Source organism: Myotis nattereri, assembly GCF_964212035.1.
Source record: "Myotis nattereri genome assembly, chromosome: 5".
Taxonomy (NCBI): domain Eukaryota; kingdom Metazoa; phylum Chordata; class Mammalia; order Chiroptera; family Vespertilionidae; genus Myotis; species Myotis nattereri.
In genome coordinates this window covers 30,405,919-30,425,682 of record NC_138080.1, presented here as the reverse complement: position 1 = coordinate 30,425,682, position 19,764 = coordinate 30,405,919, and the positions used below count along the sequence as shown (strand labels likewise).

Sequence of the window (19,764 nt, the reverse complement as noted above, 5' to 3'; positions counted from 1 at the left end):
TGTCAGCGCCTTTTTCTTTTTCATGGCTGAGCAATACTTCAGTGTGGATGGACCACATCTTGTGCATCCATTCATCCATCAATGGACATTTGGGTTGTTGCCAGCTTCGGGCTATTGTAAATAGTTCCACGATACATGTATACGTTTTTGTTTGAACACCTGTTTCAGTTCTCTTGGATAGATATTTATGAGCAGAATTGCTGGGTCATGTGGTAATTCTGTGTTTCGCCCTTTGAGGAACCACCCAACCATTTTCCATGACAACTGCCTCATTTTATATACCCACCAGCAGTGTGTACGGGTTCCAGTTTCTCTGTACCCTTGTCAGCACTGTTATACAATGACTTTGAATTGGAATGTTGAGGGAGAAAGTCCCCAGTTGAACCTGTAACCAAGGACCCAGAAGTGCCCTGAGGAAGTGATGACTGAAGGAGATAAGACCAGAGAGATGATGTGGCTTTGGCTCCTGCCCAGTGGAGGCCTCAAAAAAAAAAAAAAAAATCCTGACACGTGGGGTGAGGACATGCGGCTCCAGAGGAGGGCCTTGGATGGGGGTGTGAATAGTGGGGATAGCCACACCCAAGCTGAGCCTCTTGAAGGTAGTGGGAGTCATACTAACCACTCGCTTTAATGAGCTACTTCATATCCTGCCAAATACTTTGCAAAACCATGTGTCTTATTGGTAATTCATCCCATTTTATGGTTGAGGAAACTGAGGCTCAGAGACACGGCGTGCCTTGCTCTAGCACCCACAGAGAGAACAAGACCGGGCTGGGATACGGGCTGGGAGGAGGAGTCCGAGTCTGCCTGGCAGGGTGTTCTGGGTGGAAGGAACAGCCTGGGCCAAGGCTCCCAGGCTTGAGATGGTGTGGTGGTTGGACAAGTTGGCTAAGACGGCAGCACTGGGCAAAGAAACAGATGCAGAGGTGATGGGGCCAGATTACAGAGTCCTTTCCTGATCATGTACATAACTGTGTGCCAGACCTTGTCCCTCCCGAGGCCTCTGTCCCTCCCGAGGCCTCTGTCAAGGAGAGAGGGACAAGAACATAAAAGTACTCACCTCTGCAAGAAAGAGTCATTCCAGAGCATGCTAAAAGTTGTGACCGCAAGGAGATTAGCAAATCTGGGACATTACCTTAGGGTGAGGGGGAACCACAGAAGGGCTTTGAGCAGGGGAAGGGCATGATCAGATTGGGGTGTTAGGAGGATACCTGGGGTACCTCCAAGCTGTTGAGGTGTAAATTGACACTCTGGAGGATAATTTGGCAGGATAACATTCCTTTCAAGCATTTATTAAGCGCTTACTATTTACCAAGTATTGTTTTAAGCCTGTGTCATCTAATACAGGAGGCATTAGCTACATGTGGCTATTTAAATTTAAATTATTATAAACTAGAGGCCCTGTGCACAAAATTCGTGCCCTGGAGGGGGGTCCCACAGCCCGGCCTGCACCCTCTCGCACACAGTCCAGGACCCCTCGGGTGGGATCGTGTCTAACCTGGCAGTCAGACATCCCTCTCTTGTAGTCTGGGACCCCTCACTCCTTACCGCCCACCTGGAGTGGAAGCAGGAGAGGCTCCCGCCACCGCCGCTGTGTTCACCAGCTGTAAGCCCGGCTTCTTAGCACAGGGGTGGTGCCGGGAGCTTCTCCTGCCTCCGAGGCAGCACTAAAGAGCAGTGAGCCTGGCTTTTGGCTGAGCAGAGCTCCCACAGGGGAAGCACACTGACCACCAGAGGACAGCTCCTGCATTGAGCGTCTGCCCTCTGGTGGTCAGTGCACATCATAGCAACCAGTTGTTTTGCCGTTCGGTCGATTTGCATATTAGACTTTTATTTTATAGGATTATCTTCCTCAGTCATACTAAACCACATTTTAAGGCTCAATAGCCACATGTTCATCACTGCAGAAAGTTCTACAAGGCAGCATTGGCCTAGGTCAGGGGTGGGCAAACTTTTTGACTTGAGGGCCACAATGGGTTCTTAAACTGGACCAGAGGGCCGGAACAAAAGCATGGATGGAGTGTTTGTGTGAACTAATATAAATTCAAAGTAAACATCATTACATAAAAGGGTACGGTCTTTTTTTTTTTTTTTTTTAGTTTTATTCATTTCAAACGGGCCAGATCCGGCCCGCAGGCCGTGGTTTGCCCACGGCTGGCCTAGGTGTTTTATGTGACTTAACTCACTTAGCCTACCACCATCCTGGGAGTATGTTCTATTAATAGCCCAAATTTATGAGTTAGTAAACTGGAGCCCAGAGAGGTTAAGTGACCTGCCTGAGGTGCACAGCAGCAGTTGAATCCAGGCTCTCAGGTTTTTCTCTTAACTGCTGCACTGCTCTGCCTCCCTGTGCTGTGTAGTGACTGAAATTCAAATGTTAGATTGTAATTCAAGTTACTATTGATAATAGTTTACGCTTTTAAATTTAACTCAGACTCACAGTTGGTAAACGTTTAGAATGTGCATCCTTACAATACGAATGTCTCCATAGAGTGAACTGCTTTGTGCTTGGAATGGCTGAGCCATGGCTGTGGTGTAAGTTTTCATCCAGGGGGATAGGCTCTGTGGCACCCAGGGTGTATCAGTTAGCTATTGCTGCATGAAAATTTTAGCAGATTAAAACAATACACATCCATTAACTCACAGAGTTTCTGTAGGTCAGGAATCTAGGAATGACATAGCTGGGTGGTTATGGCTTAGGGTGTCTCATGAGGTCACAGTGAAGACATCAGCTAGGGCTGCCTTATCTGAAGGCTTGACTGGGGCTGGAAGAGCCCCTACTAACTGGTTTCCTCATGTGGCTGTTGGCAAGAGACCTCAGTTCCTCTCCATGCGGACCTCTTGAACCCTGCCTTTTGTGATTATGTCCAGGTCACACCCCCTCACCTCTGCCTTATTCTATTTGTTAGAAGCGAGTCACTAAGTTTAGCCTACAGTCATGGCAGGCATACACACCAGAAGGTGGGGACAGAGGCCCACACAGGGAGCGCTCTCATGGTGGAATACCGTGTGGCTGTTAAAGAATGGAATCATCTCCAGGTCATACTGTTAGATGAAAACAAGAGAGATGCAGAAAAATGCACACAGCAGGAAATAATCCATGAGGGATGTGTGTGTGTAGCTTCTAAAAAATGCGTAAGTATACATTCTCTCTGGGGCCATGTGTATGCTTGTAAGAAAGAGAGGGAAGGCCCTGGCCACTTTGGCTCAGTGGATAGAGCGTTGGCCTGCGGAATGCAGGGTCCTGGGTTCAATTACAGTCAAGGGCACGTACCTCGGTTTCAGGCTCCTCCCTGGCCCACCCAGCCCTGGTCAGGGCACATGCAGGAGGCGGCCCATTGCTGTGTCTCTCTCACATCAAGTCAATGGGAAAATATCCTTGGGTGAGGATTAACAAAATATGTATATATTAAAAAAAGAAAGAGAGGGAAGGGCTAGAAGTCTCTTCACCAGAAGGAAGGTGCTGGTTTTGCAGAGTGAGGAGCTGGGGGCCAGGATGAAGCAGTGCTGCAATCTTTACAAGGTCTACCTAAATATATTCAGGTATTATTTAAGAAATTAAGAATTTATTTTAAATACATTTTCAAAAGATGAATGGAAAAGGCAGGTATGAGAGGTATTTGGGGGAAAGTGCCTACATTTAACACAACCGCCCCCACTGCCCTGTGGAGAGGCCTGTGTAACAAGGGCCAACAGCCAGTCAGGAACTGAGTCCGACCAACAACCACATGAGCTTGGAAGTGGAGCCTTTCCCAGTTCGGCCTTCAGAAGAGACCCCAGCCCAGCTAACACCTTGATTGCAGTCTGTGAGAGACCCTAAAGAAGAGAACCAAGCTAAGTATTCCTGGATTCCTGCCCACAGACACTATGAGATAAATGTTTTAACTCACTAAGTTTTAAGGTAATTCATTATGCAGCAACTAGAGGCCCAATGTACAAAATTCATGCAAGGGGCTCGGCCCTCACAACCACGGCTTCGTCTGGAAGGTTGTCCGGAAGGACGTTCAGAAGGTTGTTGTTCAGCTATTCAGTCCAATTAGCATATTATACTTTTATTATTATAGACTAGAGGCCTGGTGCACAAAATTCGTGCATGGGGGGCGGGTCCCTCAGCCCAGCCTGCACCCTGTCCAATCTGGGACCCCTCAGGGGATGTCTGACTGCCAATTTAGTATACATTCTCTCTGGGGCCACGTGTATGCTTATAAGAATGAGAGGGCGTGATCCCGGGATTGGGCCTAAACCAGCAGTCGGACATCCCTCTCACAATCTGGGACCTCTGGCTCCTTACCACTCTCCTGCCTGCCTGCCTGCCTGCCTGCCTGATCGCCCCTAACCGCCTCTGCCTGCTGGCCCGATGCCCCCAACTGCTCCTCTGCTGGCCTGATCACTCCTAACTGCCCTCCCCTGCTGGCCTGATTGCCCCTAACTGCCCTCCCCTGCCAGCCTGATCACTCCTAACTGCCCTCCTCTGCCAGCCTGATCACTCCTAACTGCCCTCCCCTGCTGGCCTGATCGCCCCTAACTGCCCTCCCCTGCTGGCCTGATTGCCCCTAACTGCCCTCCCCTGCTGGCCTGATTACCCCTAACTGCCCTCCCCTGCCTGCCTGATCGCCCCTAACCACCTCTGCCTCAGCCCCTGCCACCATGGCTTTGTCTGGAAGGACGTCCAGAAGATGTCTGGTCTAATTAGCATATTACCCTTTTATTAGTATAGATGATAACCTGCATATCAGCAAAACCTCATAAACTATAACCACAAAACCTACCAAGTGCCTGAAATATATCTCAGGAAAACCTGGAGAACATGGTAACATTTTCATGAAAGGCATAAAAGAAAAAGTAGTGAACTGGACAATGATGGTACCCAGGGCAACTCACGATTTTAAAGGGTCAGCTCTCCTGGATGAGCCTTGAATTTCTGCCCAGTTCAGATTCCCACAGTAGTTTGTACGAAACTGGACAAACTGGTTCTCAAACTCATGTGGATAATTGGGAGAGTAAGGGAAACAAAACTAGAATGTGCCCAAATGAATGGCTGTTTATTGAGCACCTCCTAAGTGCCAGACATAGTTCCCAGTGTGTCTTATCTCATTTAATCACCACAGCAGTCCTAGGAGTTAGGGTCTAGTTCACAGATGGGGAGCCTGCCCACTTAACCTCTATGCCATGCTACTCTATAAAACACGAAGGCACATTATGAAGCTATAGCAACTAAAATAGCATGTCATCCGTGTCTGCTGTGTCTTATTTACTTTTCTATTCCCTAGAGTCCCGCACAGAGCAGCTGCTTGCTAAATGTCCTAAAAGCACAGTGGTTAAGTCTGGAGGCTGACTGCCCAGGATTTGAATGCCGGTTATGACGTTCATCAGACCAGTGGCCAATCTCTCTGCAGCTCAGTCCTCCTTCCCCTCCAGCCCCCGCCTTCTGGGAAATGAGGCTAATAGGGTACACACTTCTGAGGGTTCTTGTGACAGGTAATAGTTCCAAAGCCCAGAGGAGACCTCAGAAGCGTCAGAATAATCCCTTTGAAAAGTAAAAGGTGTCCTGTCCAGAGGCTTCACCCCTAACCACCAGCAGGGGCCAGCAGAGACCCACACCTTCGTTTCCTGTTGGACCCTTCATTGGAAATGCCACAAGCACTATTGAGCTCTCATGCTGCGCAGCTGGGTGAGGTAGTGAGGGCGATTCTAGGCTCTCTCCTGGGACACAAAAGCTACCCTGTGCGAATTTCTTAGCTCGTCCCTTAAAGCCGGCCCCACCTCGCTTCTCTCCCCTTCTCTCTCCAGATTGAATGTAGACGGAACGCTCTCCTCCCCACGCCCCTACTCCTGGAGTTGTGCGATGGAGGCACGTGTGATCTTTCAGGCACTGGGAACAGCACTGCAAGGTACAGAGGTAGGAATTATTCGGGGCCTAGTCACAGAATGGAGGGCCTTCAGCCTGGTTGGCCTCAAGGCTGCACAGAGGATGGAAGCAGGGCATGTGGTGGTCAAACTGAGATTGAAATCGGACATGAGGCCTAGGCGACATGCTCACCTCTGGGTTCTCAATATTTGCTGAGTGATTCGACGTCTGCCTGCCCCTGAGCAATCTCATTCTTTCTCTGAGCCTCCGTTTCCTCGTATGTAAAATGGGGCTTGTGATGGTATGCACCATCCGGGTTTGTTGCAACAACCAGGGAAATTAATTAATGCACACAGATTAACAGCCTTGTCAACAAGCATTTATTGAGTGCATGCCCTGTGCCAGGTGCTGTGGTAGGTATTAGAGACACAGCCAGGAACAAAATGCACACTATTCCCTGACCATCCTTCCCCCACCGACCCAGAATCCTGCCCCAAGGCCCACCTCCTCTCTGTCCCCTTTCTCCACGCCTATCAGAACAAGTTGGAGTGAGGGCGATCTACATATTCATCAGACCATCAGCCAATCTACAATCTGAAGTCGGACTTGACTTCAGAGCTTGGGTGATTGTGACGTCAGGAGTGACGCACTCAGTGGTCCTTAAAGGAGCAGTGAACGGTAAGTCGGTTCCAAACTTCCCCATAGAAAAGGAAGTTTGGAACCAACTGATAGGGACACATACCTGCTTCTCTTTGGGGAGGTCTGTGTAATGCAGGTTGGGGTGTGCCAGGGATAGAAACCAGCTCAGACTAATGGCACCGAACCGCTTTGCCATCCTGGGTGAAGTGCAGGGATGCGCCTGCCAGGTTGCAGCGGAGAGCTGGAATTTCAGCACTGGGGGTCGCGGACAGCTCCAGGGTCCGGACTGAGGGTTGCTGTGTGGGTGGGTGGGTGGTTATATAGGCGGTTCTGGGGACAGGGTCCAGAAGAGACCCCTGAGCCCTCGGCCCGCCCACGGGGACAAGGGCCTAACCTTTCCCTGCCTGTCTGCCCCCTATCGAAGCCTCCAATGAGCCCAGACCTAAATCTATGAACCCACCTGACACCTCCAAGCAGATGTCACTCAGATCAAAACTGTTCCAGTCCCCAGTCCTGCTCCTCCACATCGTCTTCATCGCAGCAGATGGCAGTCCCATCCTTCCAGGTGCTGGGGCCAAACAGCACCTTTCTTTCTTGCTCACTCCATATCCAATCTATTGGCAAGTCCTGTTGCCTTTGCCTTCAAAATTCTGTCCTGGATCAGACCACTTCTCGGCACTCCTCTGCCTCCACCTGGTCCAGCACCATCACTTCCCACCTACACCTGTACAGTCCTCCATTCTGGTCCCCAGGGTCCCCTCCTCGCACCACCTTTGGTCCATTCTCCCTGAAGCAGCCACCAGAGAGCGCGTGTGAGCAACCTCTTCTGCCCCTCTGCCCACAGCCCTCCAGAGCTGCCCCCTCCCTGGGGGTAAAAGCCCAAGTCCTCCCCTCCGCCCCCTGCCAGGCGCTGCACAGCCTGCCCTGTCTCCTCCCAGCCCTCATCTCTCCCTTTCTCCCACTCGCTCCCTCTGCTCCAGCCACACAGGCCTCCTTACCTTTCTGCTAACATGCAAGGCATGGTGCTGCCCCAGGACCTTTGCATGGCTGTGCCCTTTGCCTGGAACCCTCCTCCCGCAGATACTCACCTGCAAAACCTCCTTCTCACTCACATGGGTATCCTGGTCGGAGAGTGGGAGTGGGAGGAGTTAGCAGAGGACTAACTATGAGGCGTCACAGGCCCCAGAGACCCAGTGAGGACATTGATCTCAATCCGAAAGGCGATAGAGAGCCACGGGAGGGTTTTATATGGGGTAGAGGTCAGACAATCACATCTGCATTTTTAAAAATCCTCACCCGAGAAGTGAGGGTGTGTTTTATATTGATTTTTAGAAAGAGTGGAAGGGAGGGGGCAGGAGGAGAGAGGCAGAGACAGAGACATTAATAGGAGAGAGACACATCAATTGGTTACCTCCCTCATGCCCTGACCAGGGCTGGGGATCGAACATGCAACCAAGGTTAACTGAGCATCAAACCCATGACCCTTCAGCCCTTGGGCCAATGCTCAAACCCCTGGGAAAACTGGCCAGAGCACAGCTGCATTTTTAAGTCTTCCCCTGGCTGTGGAGAGAATGCTGCAGGGGATACGAGGTAAAAAGATGCTTGTGCTGGCTTCTAGCAAGCAAGGGTGTGGCTTAGATGAGGCCAGGGCTCCCCAGAATCTGTCACCTTTGTCATTTAAACATGAATGTATATAATTATATACATCATGTCCACCTCCTTCAGCATACTGTGGGCTCCCGGAGGGCAGGATTGGGGTCTGCCTTGGTCTTATTATGTTTCCCAGAGCTCAGTACAGGACTTGGCATACAGCAGGTGCTCAGTAAAAGTCTGATGAATGAATGGATAAATATCTCATCCCTAGAGCCCTGATTTGAGGACATCTGACATCACATTAAATATCACATCAAAGCTGCAAAGAGATCGTCATTGGACCCACTGTGCAGATGGGAAATTTAAAAAGAGGAAAGGATTTGCCTGAGCAAATCCAGACCACTTGAGAGTGTCCTCTGGTGGTCATGGGAAGGTTCCAGGGAAAGGTGGCATTTGGGTGGAGGCTGGAAGGGTGGTGAGGAAGGTTGAAGGTCAGAGGAGGCCACTCCAGGCTACAGGAAGGGCATGAGCGCGAATCAAGTCGTTCAATTGCAGGAAGATAAGATCCAGCTGGCAGCCCGATGGGCAAAATATGTGGGGCTTGAGGGTCAGAGAGATGGTCCTGAGCTGGGAAGGTTGGTGGGATTCAGAGGAGTGCTGTGGACTGCAAACTACATGACACCTGTCCGGCACTGCCCTTACATTAGCCCCTCCCCTTGAGTGTGTGCAGGACTTGCTCTAACCAATCGAATTTGGTAAAGGTGATAATGTCCCTCCCATGGTCTGTTTATTTCCCCCACCCTTGTGTTTTTTTCAATTGTGGTAAAATACATGAAGCATAAAATTTACCATTTTAATCATTTTTAGGCATACAGCTCAGTGTCACTAAAGTACATTCACACAATTTATAACATAAACATGTACATTATATACAATATAAAGAATATAAAATGCTATAACATAATCATTTATATGAATTACATATATGAAATATAATGTAAATAATACTAAAAGCTGTAGTTTTTTTCTAAGCACTGTTTTAGTTACATCTCACAAAGTTTGATATGTTGCCATTTTCATTGAATTAAAAGCATTTTCTCAGATTGCAAAGATTTTATTCTTTGAAATAGGTTATTAAGAACTTTGCTGTTTAATTTTCAAATATTTGGAGTTTTTCATGTATCTTATTGTATTTAATACCTCAATTAATTTTGTTATGGTCCGAGAACATAATTTGGGTGATTTGAATTTTCTTACATTTATTAAGGTTTGTTTTATGGCCTATCTCGGTGAATATGATTAAAGAGTATGGTCTATCTTGGTGAATGATCCATGGTCACTTTTTAGAAATATATACTCTACTGTTGTTGGATGGAGTAATCTATAAATGTCATTTCAAGTTGCTCTGTAGTGTTGTTCAGGTCTTCTATATCCTTGCAGATTTTCTGTCTACTTTTTCCATCAGTTGCTGAAAGAATAGTTGTTGGAGTCTTCAAGTATAATTGCAGATTTGCCAGTTTCTACTTTAAGTTCTATCAGTGTCAGCTTTATGTATTTTGATTGTATGTTGCTGAATTGTACATGGTTAGATGCATACACATTCCTTTATCATTATATGTCCCTTGCTGTAATGTCTGCTTTGTCTTTTTTTTTTTTAATTTTCAATTACAGCCAACACTCAATTGCTTTGTCTGATTTTAATGTATCCATTCCAGCATTTTTAAAATTAGTATTACCTTGATATATGTCCCCCATCCTTTTACTTGTAACTTATCTATACCTTTTATTTAAAATTGGTGTCTTGCTAATCATAAATTTTCTCAGCTTTTGTTTGCTGAAAAAAACTTCATTTCTCCATTTTCTAATGACATTTTCACTGGGTATAAAATTCTGGGTTGAGAGTCTTTTCCTACCAGCACTTTGAACATGTTACTCCATTGTCTCCTTGCTTGCACCATTTCTGATGAGAAGTCTGCTATTATTCTTGTCTTTGTTCCTCTGTGTAACATCTTTTTTTTTTTCTGGCTGCTTTCAAGAATTTTCTTTTTCTCTTTAATTTTCTGCATTTTGAATATTATAATCTGGTATGTGTTTGGGGTGATTTTTGTTCTGTTTGGTATTTTCTGAACTTCCTGGATCTGTTACTTAATGTCTTTAATTTTGGAATTGGCCATTCTCTCTTAAAATATTCTGCTCTCTTTCTTCTCCTTCTGGGATTCTTACTACACGTATGTTAGATTAGAAGCCCGTTGCACCAAGATTCGCGCAACAGGCCTTCCTTCCCCTGGCTGCTGGCACCGGTTATCCTCCGGCACCCGGGACCCAGGCCTTTGGTCCGGCCGCAGTCTTCAGTCTTCAGTCCAGTCGTAACCTTCAGTCTTTGCTCTGTGCCTGCCTATGCAAATTAACCACCATCTTTGTTGGGTTAATTTGCATAGTCACTCTGGTTGGCTGGTGGGCGTAGCGGAGTGACACCAATTTGCATGTTTCTCTTTTATTAGTGTAGATTATTTAATCTTGTCCCACAGCCCTTGGGTTCTCTTCACCTGTCTGTGACACCTCTATAATTCTTGAGTATCTTTTTAACAAAAAGAGCAGGCTTCAGGCTTGATCTCTGGGAAGAGTTGGATAAGATTGAGGAGGTTCTTGTTGCATTTATCTTTACAGCTGACCTTGACTCATATTAGCCTATAGTTGTACTTTTCTCTTTAAATACATCCAAGACTCTTCATATAAATGGTTCAATCAAAATAAAAGTAATACCTGGGCACAGACAAAATGGGGATGGTGGTCTGAGTGTTACAGAAGATTGAGAGAGACTTCCCTATCTAGCCTCATCATTTCAAAGCTGGAGAAACTGAGACACAGAGTGGACCTGGGTCCTCAGCCCTTGTTATTGGGAGATGAGACCCGGTGGAGGAGCTAGGGAGCCCTCACACAATCCAGGCCCTGGCCCAGCACAGCTGCTGTTGGAAGTTTGAGCATTGGGCTGTCCCTCAGGGGTCTGTTTCCTTGAGTGGAAAATGCAGCTGATAAACCAGGCCTCTCTGGTGGGAGTGTAGGGCACGTGGCCCAGAAGCTCCACAACCTGCACCATTGGCTGGAGTATGGCTGGTCTCTTGGTCTTTCTTGTTCTGTCTCTCTGTGTGTCTCTGTCTCTCTGTGTGTCTCTGTCTCTCTGTCTCAGTCTGTCTCTCTGTCCCTCCCTGCCTCTGTCTCCCTCTCATCCTCTTTGCGTCTCTCTGTCCCTCTTTGTGTCTGTCTTTATCTCTGTGTGTATGTCTCTGTCTATCTCTGTTTATCTCTTCTAATGTATGTCTCTCTCTTTCTCTTCCTCCTTCCCGCTCTTTCCCATTCTCCCTCTCTTTCTCTCTGTTTTTTGTCTTCGTTTCTGTGTGTAGTTTCTCTCTGTGTGTCTGTCTCTCTCTCCTTCGTCTCTCTGTTTCCCACTCTCCTGCCACTCTCTCTCTCTCTGTCGCTGTCAATTTCATTCTCCTCTGTCTCTATCTCTCAGGGTAGCCCTCTCTCTCTCTCTCTCTCTCTCTCTCTCTCTCTCTCTCTCTCTCCCTCTCCCCCTCCCTCCCTCCCTCTCCCTCCCTTCTTTCCCTTTTGAAGGCTGCCTCCCACATCTGCCTTCCGCCAAGGCCCAGGCTCTGACCCGCCATCTGAATGCCTCACTCCAACCGCACATCTGTGGGGTAATTGTCTCCTAGACCACAAGGTACTGAGGCAAATTATAGTTATGGGGCGGGGGCCTCCATGTGGGCGAACCGCGTCCGCTGGGCTGGGCTCCCCAGGCCTCAACTGCGAGAGATGGCCAAGGCGTAGCCCAACTCCGGCCATGGGAGTAATGCCTGGCTTCTTGCCCCTCCCCACCCCCTTGCCAGACCTGCATCTTGTATGCCAAGATGTGAATGCCTTTTGTGAAAGTCAGCAGGAAATGCCAATGTTTGCAAAACCCTGGACCCGTTATTCATTCATTCGTTCATTCATTCAAGACATATTACTGAGTGCCTACTCTGCCATGGACTGTTCTGGGTACTGAGGCCAAAGCAGTGAATAGGACAGACAAAAGCTGACACTCCACTGGGGACACAGGCAAGAAATAAATAATAGTAACAAATAAACTAAAGCTGGAGGGTATGAGAGTGCTGGGGGAGGAGGAGCAATTTTGAACAGGGGGTCACAGCAGCTTCCATAGGAGGGCTTCATCCAAGCTGAGACCTGTAGGAGGGGAGAGGGAGCTGGTGACTATTTGGCACCCCTGCGTCACAGGGTGAATTCTACTTACCGTGTGTCCCTCGGCTCCTGACTAAACGTCTCTGAGCCTCCGTTTCCCTATCTGTGAAAGAGGAATAATCGAAGTATTGACCTCACATGGCTTTTGGGAGGGTTCGATGTGATTGTGCACCTGGTGCATAGTAGCTGATCAATCAATGGTTTATGTTAATAAGGATGATTCAGATAACGGGGTTTAATGCACACGCTTTGTCAGTGATCATTGGAGCCTGTGTGTGCGCAGTCCTGTCCGGGGTGACTGGGAGTTCCAGGGAGGGCTCCGACCTGGGGCCTGTCCTCCAGGAGCCCTCGTGTACTCAGGGCTGGGGCCTGGGGCCAGGAGGGGGCGTGTCACACAGGTATCTTTTTCTCAAGGAAAATATGGTTGATAATCCAAGCGTCTTGGGTGGGGGTTAAGAGTGTGTGACCCAGCCAATGGATGGGGTGTGGCTGGGTGTCTCTCTCTAACCCTCTCCTCTCACTCTCTCTCCCGCTCTCTCTGTCTCTTTGTCTCTGTATCTGTTTGCCTTTATCTCTATCTAACTCTCTTTCTCACTCTGGGGGTGGGTGGGGCATACTGGGCTGGGTTTTAAAGGACGAATAGGAGTTTCCAGGTGCTGGAAGAGGAAGGGTGTGCCAGGCAGAGAGGATGTGGCGGGGGGGGGGGGGGGGGGGACCCAGCCGCAGTCCCAGTGCGGCCCTTCACCTGCCGACAGTGGGATCAAGCCGGAGAGGGAACTGGTGAGAAGTGTGTTTTAAGAAGGTTCCTTGCCGAAACCGGTTTGGCTCAGTGGATAGAGCGTCGGTCTGTGGACTGAAAGGTCCCAGGTTCGATTCCTGTCAAGGGCATGTACCTGGGTTGCGGGCACATCCCCAGTAGGAGATGTGCAGGAGGCAGCTGATCGATGTTTCTCTCTCATCAATGTTTCTAACTCTCTATCTCTCTCCCTTCCTCTCTGTAAAAATATCAATAAAATATATTTAAAAAAAAAAAAAAAAAAGAAGGTTCCTCCTGGTGGTTGTGGGACACAGGAAAGGGACAAGCCTGTGGTGGCCGCACTGCCACCTGCCACTCTGTCCTCATTCCCAATTCCATGGGGATCGGCCTCGGTCCACAGTTACGTCCAGCACCTGCTGCTCAACCTCTCCCGCTCCCTCCGTCCACTCCTAATTCATCGCCTGCAAGGCCACAGGGAAAAGCAGCGGCCAAAAGCTTTCCAGCCGGACCCCGTCGTGGCCTTTCAAGTTCATGGGCAGCCCCTTGCGCGCAAGTTCTCCTGCTGTCCATCTTCAGTGCCTCCTACTGTCAGTGTGGGGCCAGGACACCCCACCCACAGAGAGCAGTGACCGGCCCCTTCCATCTCGCTTGGACACACACTCCGCACACCCTCAAGCACAGTGAGGATTAGAACAGGAAAACCAAAGAATCCCTCTGGCTTGCCTCTGCTCAGAGACTGGGAGAAGGAAAGAAAGAAAAGAAAATCATGGCAGTTCTAGCCCCTTCGGTGGGCTTTCTGGTTTGTCTCATGTCCACCCCTCACCTCTCCACGGTTCTTGGTGATTATCTGCCATGTTCAAGGTCGGAGGAGTGAAACCCGGAGAGGCACAGTGACTTGTCCACGCTCACACGGCCAGAACCCAACACCCATCTCCTTCCCCGTCCAGGTCCTTGCCCCTGGCCCTCTTCGGACACTGAGAGCCCCTTTCTCATCTCTCAACACACACCTGTTACTGCCCCATGACTCCAGGGCCCCGCCCGGAGCTAGCACGGCCTCGGGGAGTGTTAGGGGTGCCCTCCCCATCTGGCATCCAGGACAGGGTCCTGGGTGGGTCTCAGCCCCAGGCTTCTTTCCTGATGGAGTTGATGGGGAGGCAAATAGGCGGCGGGGAGGCGGGGGGGACGGTAAGGTAGATGTGGGGGGTAAGGTAGATGGGGCAAGCCACACTCCTCTGGGGCTGGAGGGGGTGGATGTCTTCCCAATCAGAGTCTCATTCACAAATCCATGCTTTGGTATGATCACACTGCCTGCCGACACACACACACACACACACACACACACACACACACACACACACGGCCTTCTACAGCCTCCTGGGGCTGTGGGTGGCCACTTGCATGAGACTGGTGGCCTGGTGTGTCTCAGATTAACGTATCTCCATTCCTCCGCCTCTCTCTCCTCTCTCTCTCTCTCTCTCTCTCTCTCTCTCTCTCTCTCTCCCTATGATCTCCGGCTCTGAACCCTCTTCCGTCTCTCCGAAGAAAGCCCCCTTGCCCAGGGCCATGGAAGCTGGCGCCCTGCACCCCAGGCAGCCGGCCCAGCCCCTGCTTCTGTCTGAATAAGGCGGCGTGGGGCCGGCCTCCCCCTCCCTGCAAGCATGGAGGTGCCCGGGGCCCCGGTGTCCAGCAAACCTGGAGAGACCTCGGTCAAATGGCAGCTCTGCTACGACATGACGGCCAAAATGTGGTGGATGGTGAGTGGGGAGGTGCCCCCGGCACTGAGGGGGGTCTCAGGCGGCCGTGACAGGGGCAGGAGGGGACAGCGGGCAGCCAGGGGGTTCTCAGATGTGTGGGCACCGGTGCTGGGGTGTCCGGTGTGGTTGGCAGCAGCAGTGACCCTGCCCAGAGCCTTTGGCAATGGGGAAGGTGGGCAGAAGTGGGGAAACCGAGACCAGACAATGAAGAGAAAGCCATGCCTGAGTCTCGCACTTGAAAGCGTGGCCGAGACTCCCCAGATGCGATTTTGCGTCCGAGTTTCCATGGCGGGGAGGGCGCCACGGCGGCCGCTTTCCTGGGAGATTGGCAGTGAGTTGGCTGGACCCCGAGACCTTGCAATGGCGTCACGGAGACTCCTGTGGCCCCAGGGCCTGCGATGGGAAGTTGTGAGTGCAGCGAGGTCTGGGGGGCTGGGGGGTGCTAGGGAGCACCCAGGAGGCAGGAGGCTCGGGGTCTGAGCTGCTGCGGGGCCTTGGCCATTTCTTTGCTTCCGACCTTAGGGAGGCAGTGGGCACCCTGCAGCATCCACCCCTAAGATTTAGCACCCTTCCAGAAGCTTCCAGGACCCAGCCAGGGAGGGGAGAAGCCAGAAGCAGTGCAAGCCATGGGCCTGGGGCTGGCCGTCCAGTGTCTCTCAGGCCAGCATGAGGCCATTAGGCCAATGCATTCTTGTCTGCCCTGCTGTCCATCCACCTGTCCACCCAGGAACTGGCCTGTCGCCCATAGTAGAACTCTGAAATCTATCAACATGATTCTAGATCACACATTTCAGGTTTGAACCTGGGTGTGCTGTGTGACCTTGGGCCAGTGACTTACCCTCTCTGGCCTTTGGTTTCCTATCGGGGACATGGTGTGGGGCCTGAATGTCTTGGGCTTCGTGGCCAGTGCTCTGTGAGTCCCTGAGGCCTCAGGCTGGGAGACAGCACCTATGACCTTCTGTGACCCCCTCCTAGCTGCTTCTGTTTCTTGGGTTCACCTGATGCAGGCGAACCCATGTTGGGGACAGTGGGAGTTGTTCCCCCAGTCTCGGAGTATTGAGGCCTCAGGGTCCATGAGAACAGAGATTTTCCCCACACCCGGGGGGGGTCTCATGAGTTGTTTTCCTTTTTCACTCTTTCGGCCTATTGTGTCTTCAGGGCTTCATTGTGTGTCTCCTGTTCTCATGCCGGGAACACAGCAGTGACCCAGACAAAGATTCCTGTCCTCTTGGGGCTGATGTTCCAGTGGAAGAAACAGAAAATAAAAATATCAGTGCACAAAGTAGGAGTTAGTTATGATTGTGTAAGGGTTTATAAGAAGCTGGGGGGCTTTGAGACTGGGCAGTCAAGGAGGGCTTCACTGAGGAGGTGACATTTGATCTGAGACCTGGCAGATGTCAGAATTCACTAGAAGAGAAGGGGGAAGAGGTCTAGTCAGAGGGAACAGTATGTGCAAAGGCCCTGAGGCAGGACCATGCCTGGCATGTTGGAGGAACAACGACGAGGCCGATGTAGCTGAAGCAGAGTGAGGGAAGGAGGAGGTGAGGGCATGAAGGAGAAGGGGGGACAGGGCATGCAGGGCCTGTGGACTGTGTGGTCGTGGGCTTCTACTCCCATGAGATGGGTGCCCTGAAGTGCTGTGAGCAGAGGAGGGACAGGACCTGTTTTACATTTTCTAAAGCTCCCTGGGGCTTCTGCGGGGAGAAGGGATAGTCTGGGTCTGACGTGGCAGCGGAGACCAGGGGAAGGCTGAGGCAGCGTCCAGGCCAGCGATGATGGGCGCCTGGAGGTGGAGAAAAGTGGGTGGGTTTCAGAGGAAGTATGGTGGGGACTTAGTGTTTCAACTGGAAGTTCAAAGTCACACAGCAAGCAAAGGGCAGAGCTGGGGATGGGAGAAGAGGCTGGGGTCAGAGGTGAGGGTAACACTTTCCACCCCTCATCTCCACGGTCCTGGGAGAGTCGAGTAGAACTGGCAATTTGAGAAAAGGAGAATGTTTCTGTGCAAACTTGAGGTCTTATCAATAGAGGTAAAAGCCGCCGAAACCGGTTTGGCTCAGTGGATAGAGCATCAGCCTGCGGACTGAAAGGTCCCAGGTTTGATTCCGGTCAAGGGCATGTACCTGGGTTGCGGGCACATCCCCAGTAGAAGATGTGCAGGAGGCAGCTGATCGATGTTTCTCTCTCATCGATGTTTCTAACTCTCTATCTCTCTCCTTCCTCTCTGTAAAAAATCAATAAAATATATTTTTAAAAAAATAGAGGTAAAAGCCAACACAGGGGAGGCTATGGACACACTGATCAGCCGGGAGCGGGTGTCACCCTGGGGCATATCAGGAAGGGGAAAGAGCATGGCTCGGCAGCCTGCAGGGGAAGGACTAGAGACTCAGGGCTTTAGCTCAAAAAAGAAGATGCCTGGGAGAGGAATTCCGTTCAATTAACCCTGTTCCTCCTGACCTTTCTCTGGGCACAGCTCCCCGTTGGGTCCTCTGGGTTCCCCACAAAGGCTCAGTTCCAGCCCCACCCACAAGGAGCCCCAGTCACAAGAGCTGAACTTGTCTCAAACCTTCCCAGCCGGGCTGCCCTTGAGCACAGGAAGCTGATGAGGGTAGGAAGGCCACAGGAAGCTGATGAGGGTAGGAAGGCGTCTGTCAGACCCAGAGGTCAGAGCGCAGCCTCTGCAGGGCCGGTTCAGGTCCATGAGGACTTCCTCCCCACTGGCTGAAAGGTAATGAGGTCATCATCACCGGAAGCAGCCAAGCCTCAACTGGTGGGAAGCCCATGCTTTTAAGTAGGGTGAGCCAGGTGATTCCCAAAAGGTGCCTTTATGTCAGAGCATCAGAGATCCCCAGGAGGTTGAGGGGTCCAGGCAGCATTTAAAATGTGGGGCTGAATGGGGGACAGAGGTTAGGGGCCTGAGATTGCGGCCTCAGCCCCCAAATCCCAGACAGACTCAGCGCCTCCCACAGCCACAGGGGAGTCTGTGAGACTTTCAGGGTCCTCGTAAATATTTTTTATAAAGATATGTTTTTATTGATTTCGGAGTGGGAGAGGGAGAGAGGGATAGAAATATCAGTGATGAGAGAGAATCATTGATCGGCTTCCTCTTGCACACACCGCCCCCCCACACACACACACACGCACACACACACACTCACAGTGGGGATTGAGCCTGCAACCAGGGCATGTGCCCTGGTTGCGAATTAAACTGTGACCTCCTGGTTCATAGGTTGACACTCAACCACTGAGCCACGGCAGCCGGGCCCTCATAAACATTTTAATTTTTACTTCTTTTACAATCAGAAGAAAGCAATGAATATGATATAATGAATATATAGAAAGGAATCCAGCCTGGATTATATTCATCTGCATACCAATGAAGCCCTGAAAGATAATGTTTAATCATTTTATTTTCAAGGAGGAAGGCAAAAACATGTCAGGTCCTTAAAAATCATGATGCAGCTAAGTTCATTCAATCTCTGTTCATTCGTTCAAAGAGCAAGTTAGCTCACCACCTTTCTGTGCCTCAGTTTCCTGATCTGTAAAGTGTGGGGTCATGGATAATAGAACTTACCCCCCAAACAGGGTCTTTGTAGGAAATCCAATGAGCAGATGACTGAGGAAGTGTCTTGCAAACTCTTAAGGGCTGTGCCCAGAATAGAAACTGTGTGAAATTCACGCAGCTAAAGCAGAAGAGAGTGTGGTCAGATTCCAGGAGGACTTCCATGGTTGCTCCATCTATTCAGTGAGTGCTTGTTACGTGTCTGCGGTGAATGAGGCCTACCCAGCCCTGCCCTTCCCGGGCTCACAGCCCAGCACAGGGAAGAGTAAAAGAGAAAATGAATAAATGCATGAGATAATTTCAAACTGGGAGAAAGGCTGCAGAGTTAGAAGAGGGTGATGGAAGTGGGTTGGGCAGGGAAGGCCTCTCTGAGGAGGTGACATCGCAGCCTGCATGATCTCAATGAACCAAAGGCCTGGCGGCAGAGAGAACAGCACATGCAAAGGCCCTGGGGTAGGATGTGCCTGGCATGGTGGAGGAACAGCAGGGAGGCCCATGTGGCTGGAGCAGAGTAAGCGAAGGGGAGAGAGGATGAGGTGATGACAGGGCTTTGTGGGCTGCAGGGAGGACTCGGGTTTTAGTCCAGGGGCACTAGGGAGCCGTGGGAGGGCTGTGAGCAGGGGGGAGGCTCCCCCATCTGCCCAAGCAGGTCCCTCTTCCCATCTGTGAGTGCCACCCACCGCCACCCCCACCGGGTGCCCAGTGCTGGAGTGGGGGGTCGGGGGTGCACAGTCTCCCCAGCCCCCGGCCTGCGCCCGCCCGGCCGCCGCCCACTCTGCCCACATCTGAGGCTCCAAGGAGCCGGACAGTCTGCTGCAAACCACGGAATGTTTCCCCGGAGCGCCCGGGCTGGGAATGTCGGCGGTGAGGAGGGGAAGGGCGGGGAGCCCCGAGAAGAGAGTTGGGGAGACACAGACAGCAGGCCCAGTGCAGGGGGCGGGCCTGGGCAGGACCACAGGCCAACATGAGGTTATTGTCACTGCGATGGCCCCCTCTTTAAGATGGAGAAACAGAGGCACAGAGTGGCAAATGGGCTTGTCCACAGAGCTGGGGAGAGGCAGCTGCGATCCAAACCCAGACCGCCTGGCTGCAGAGCTTGGGGCTTCACCGCTAACCCGCAGTAAAGGCGGCAGTGCAGTTCTTTCAGCGAATGAGTGACCGGTGGATGGACGGATGGACGGATGGATGGATGGATGGACGGACAGATGGACGGATGGATGGATGGACAGATGAACGGATGGATGGATGGATGGATGGATGGATGGATGGACAGACAGATGGATGGATGGACGGATGGACGGATGGACGGATGGACGGACGGACGGACGGATGGACGGACGGACGGACGGACGGACGGATGGATGGATGGATGGAC

The 19,764-nt window shown here is 50.9% G+C and overlaps 1 protein-coding gene across 2 annotated transcripts in view; it reads left to right on the top strand.

Annotated features, from left to right (window-relative positions):
* Positions 1–14,618: 14,618 nt before the first annotated feature.
* The window catches only part of NFIC (nuclear factor I C), a gene marked incomplete at its 5' end in the record, with an annotated part of 94,732 nt that continues 89,586 nt past the window's right edge, over positions 14,619–19,764 (top strand). Inside the window, one exon of one of the 2 annotated variants that reach the window (XM_081092564.1) lies at positions 14,619–14,830. In XM_081092564.1, the coding sequence (XP_080948690.1) occupies positions 14,735–14,830 (96 nt within the window). The remainder of the gene's footprint in view (positions 14,831–19,764) is intronic. The other variant, XM_081092563.1, reaches the window with a different exon arrangement.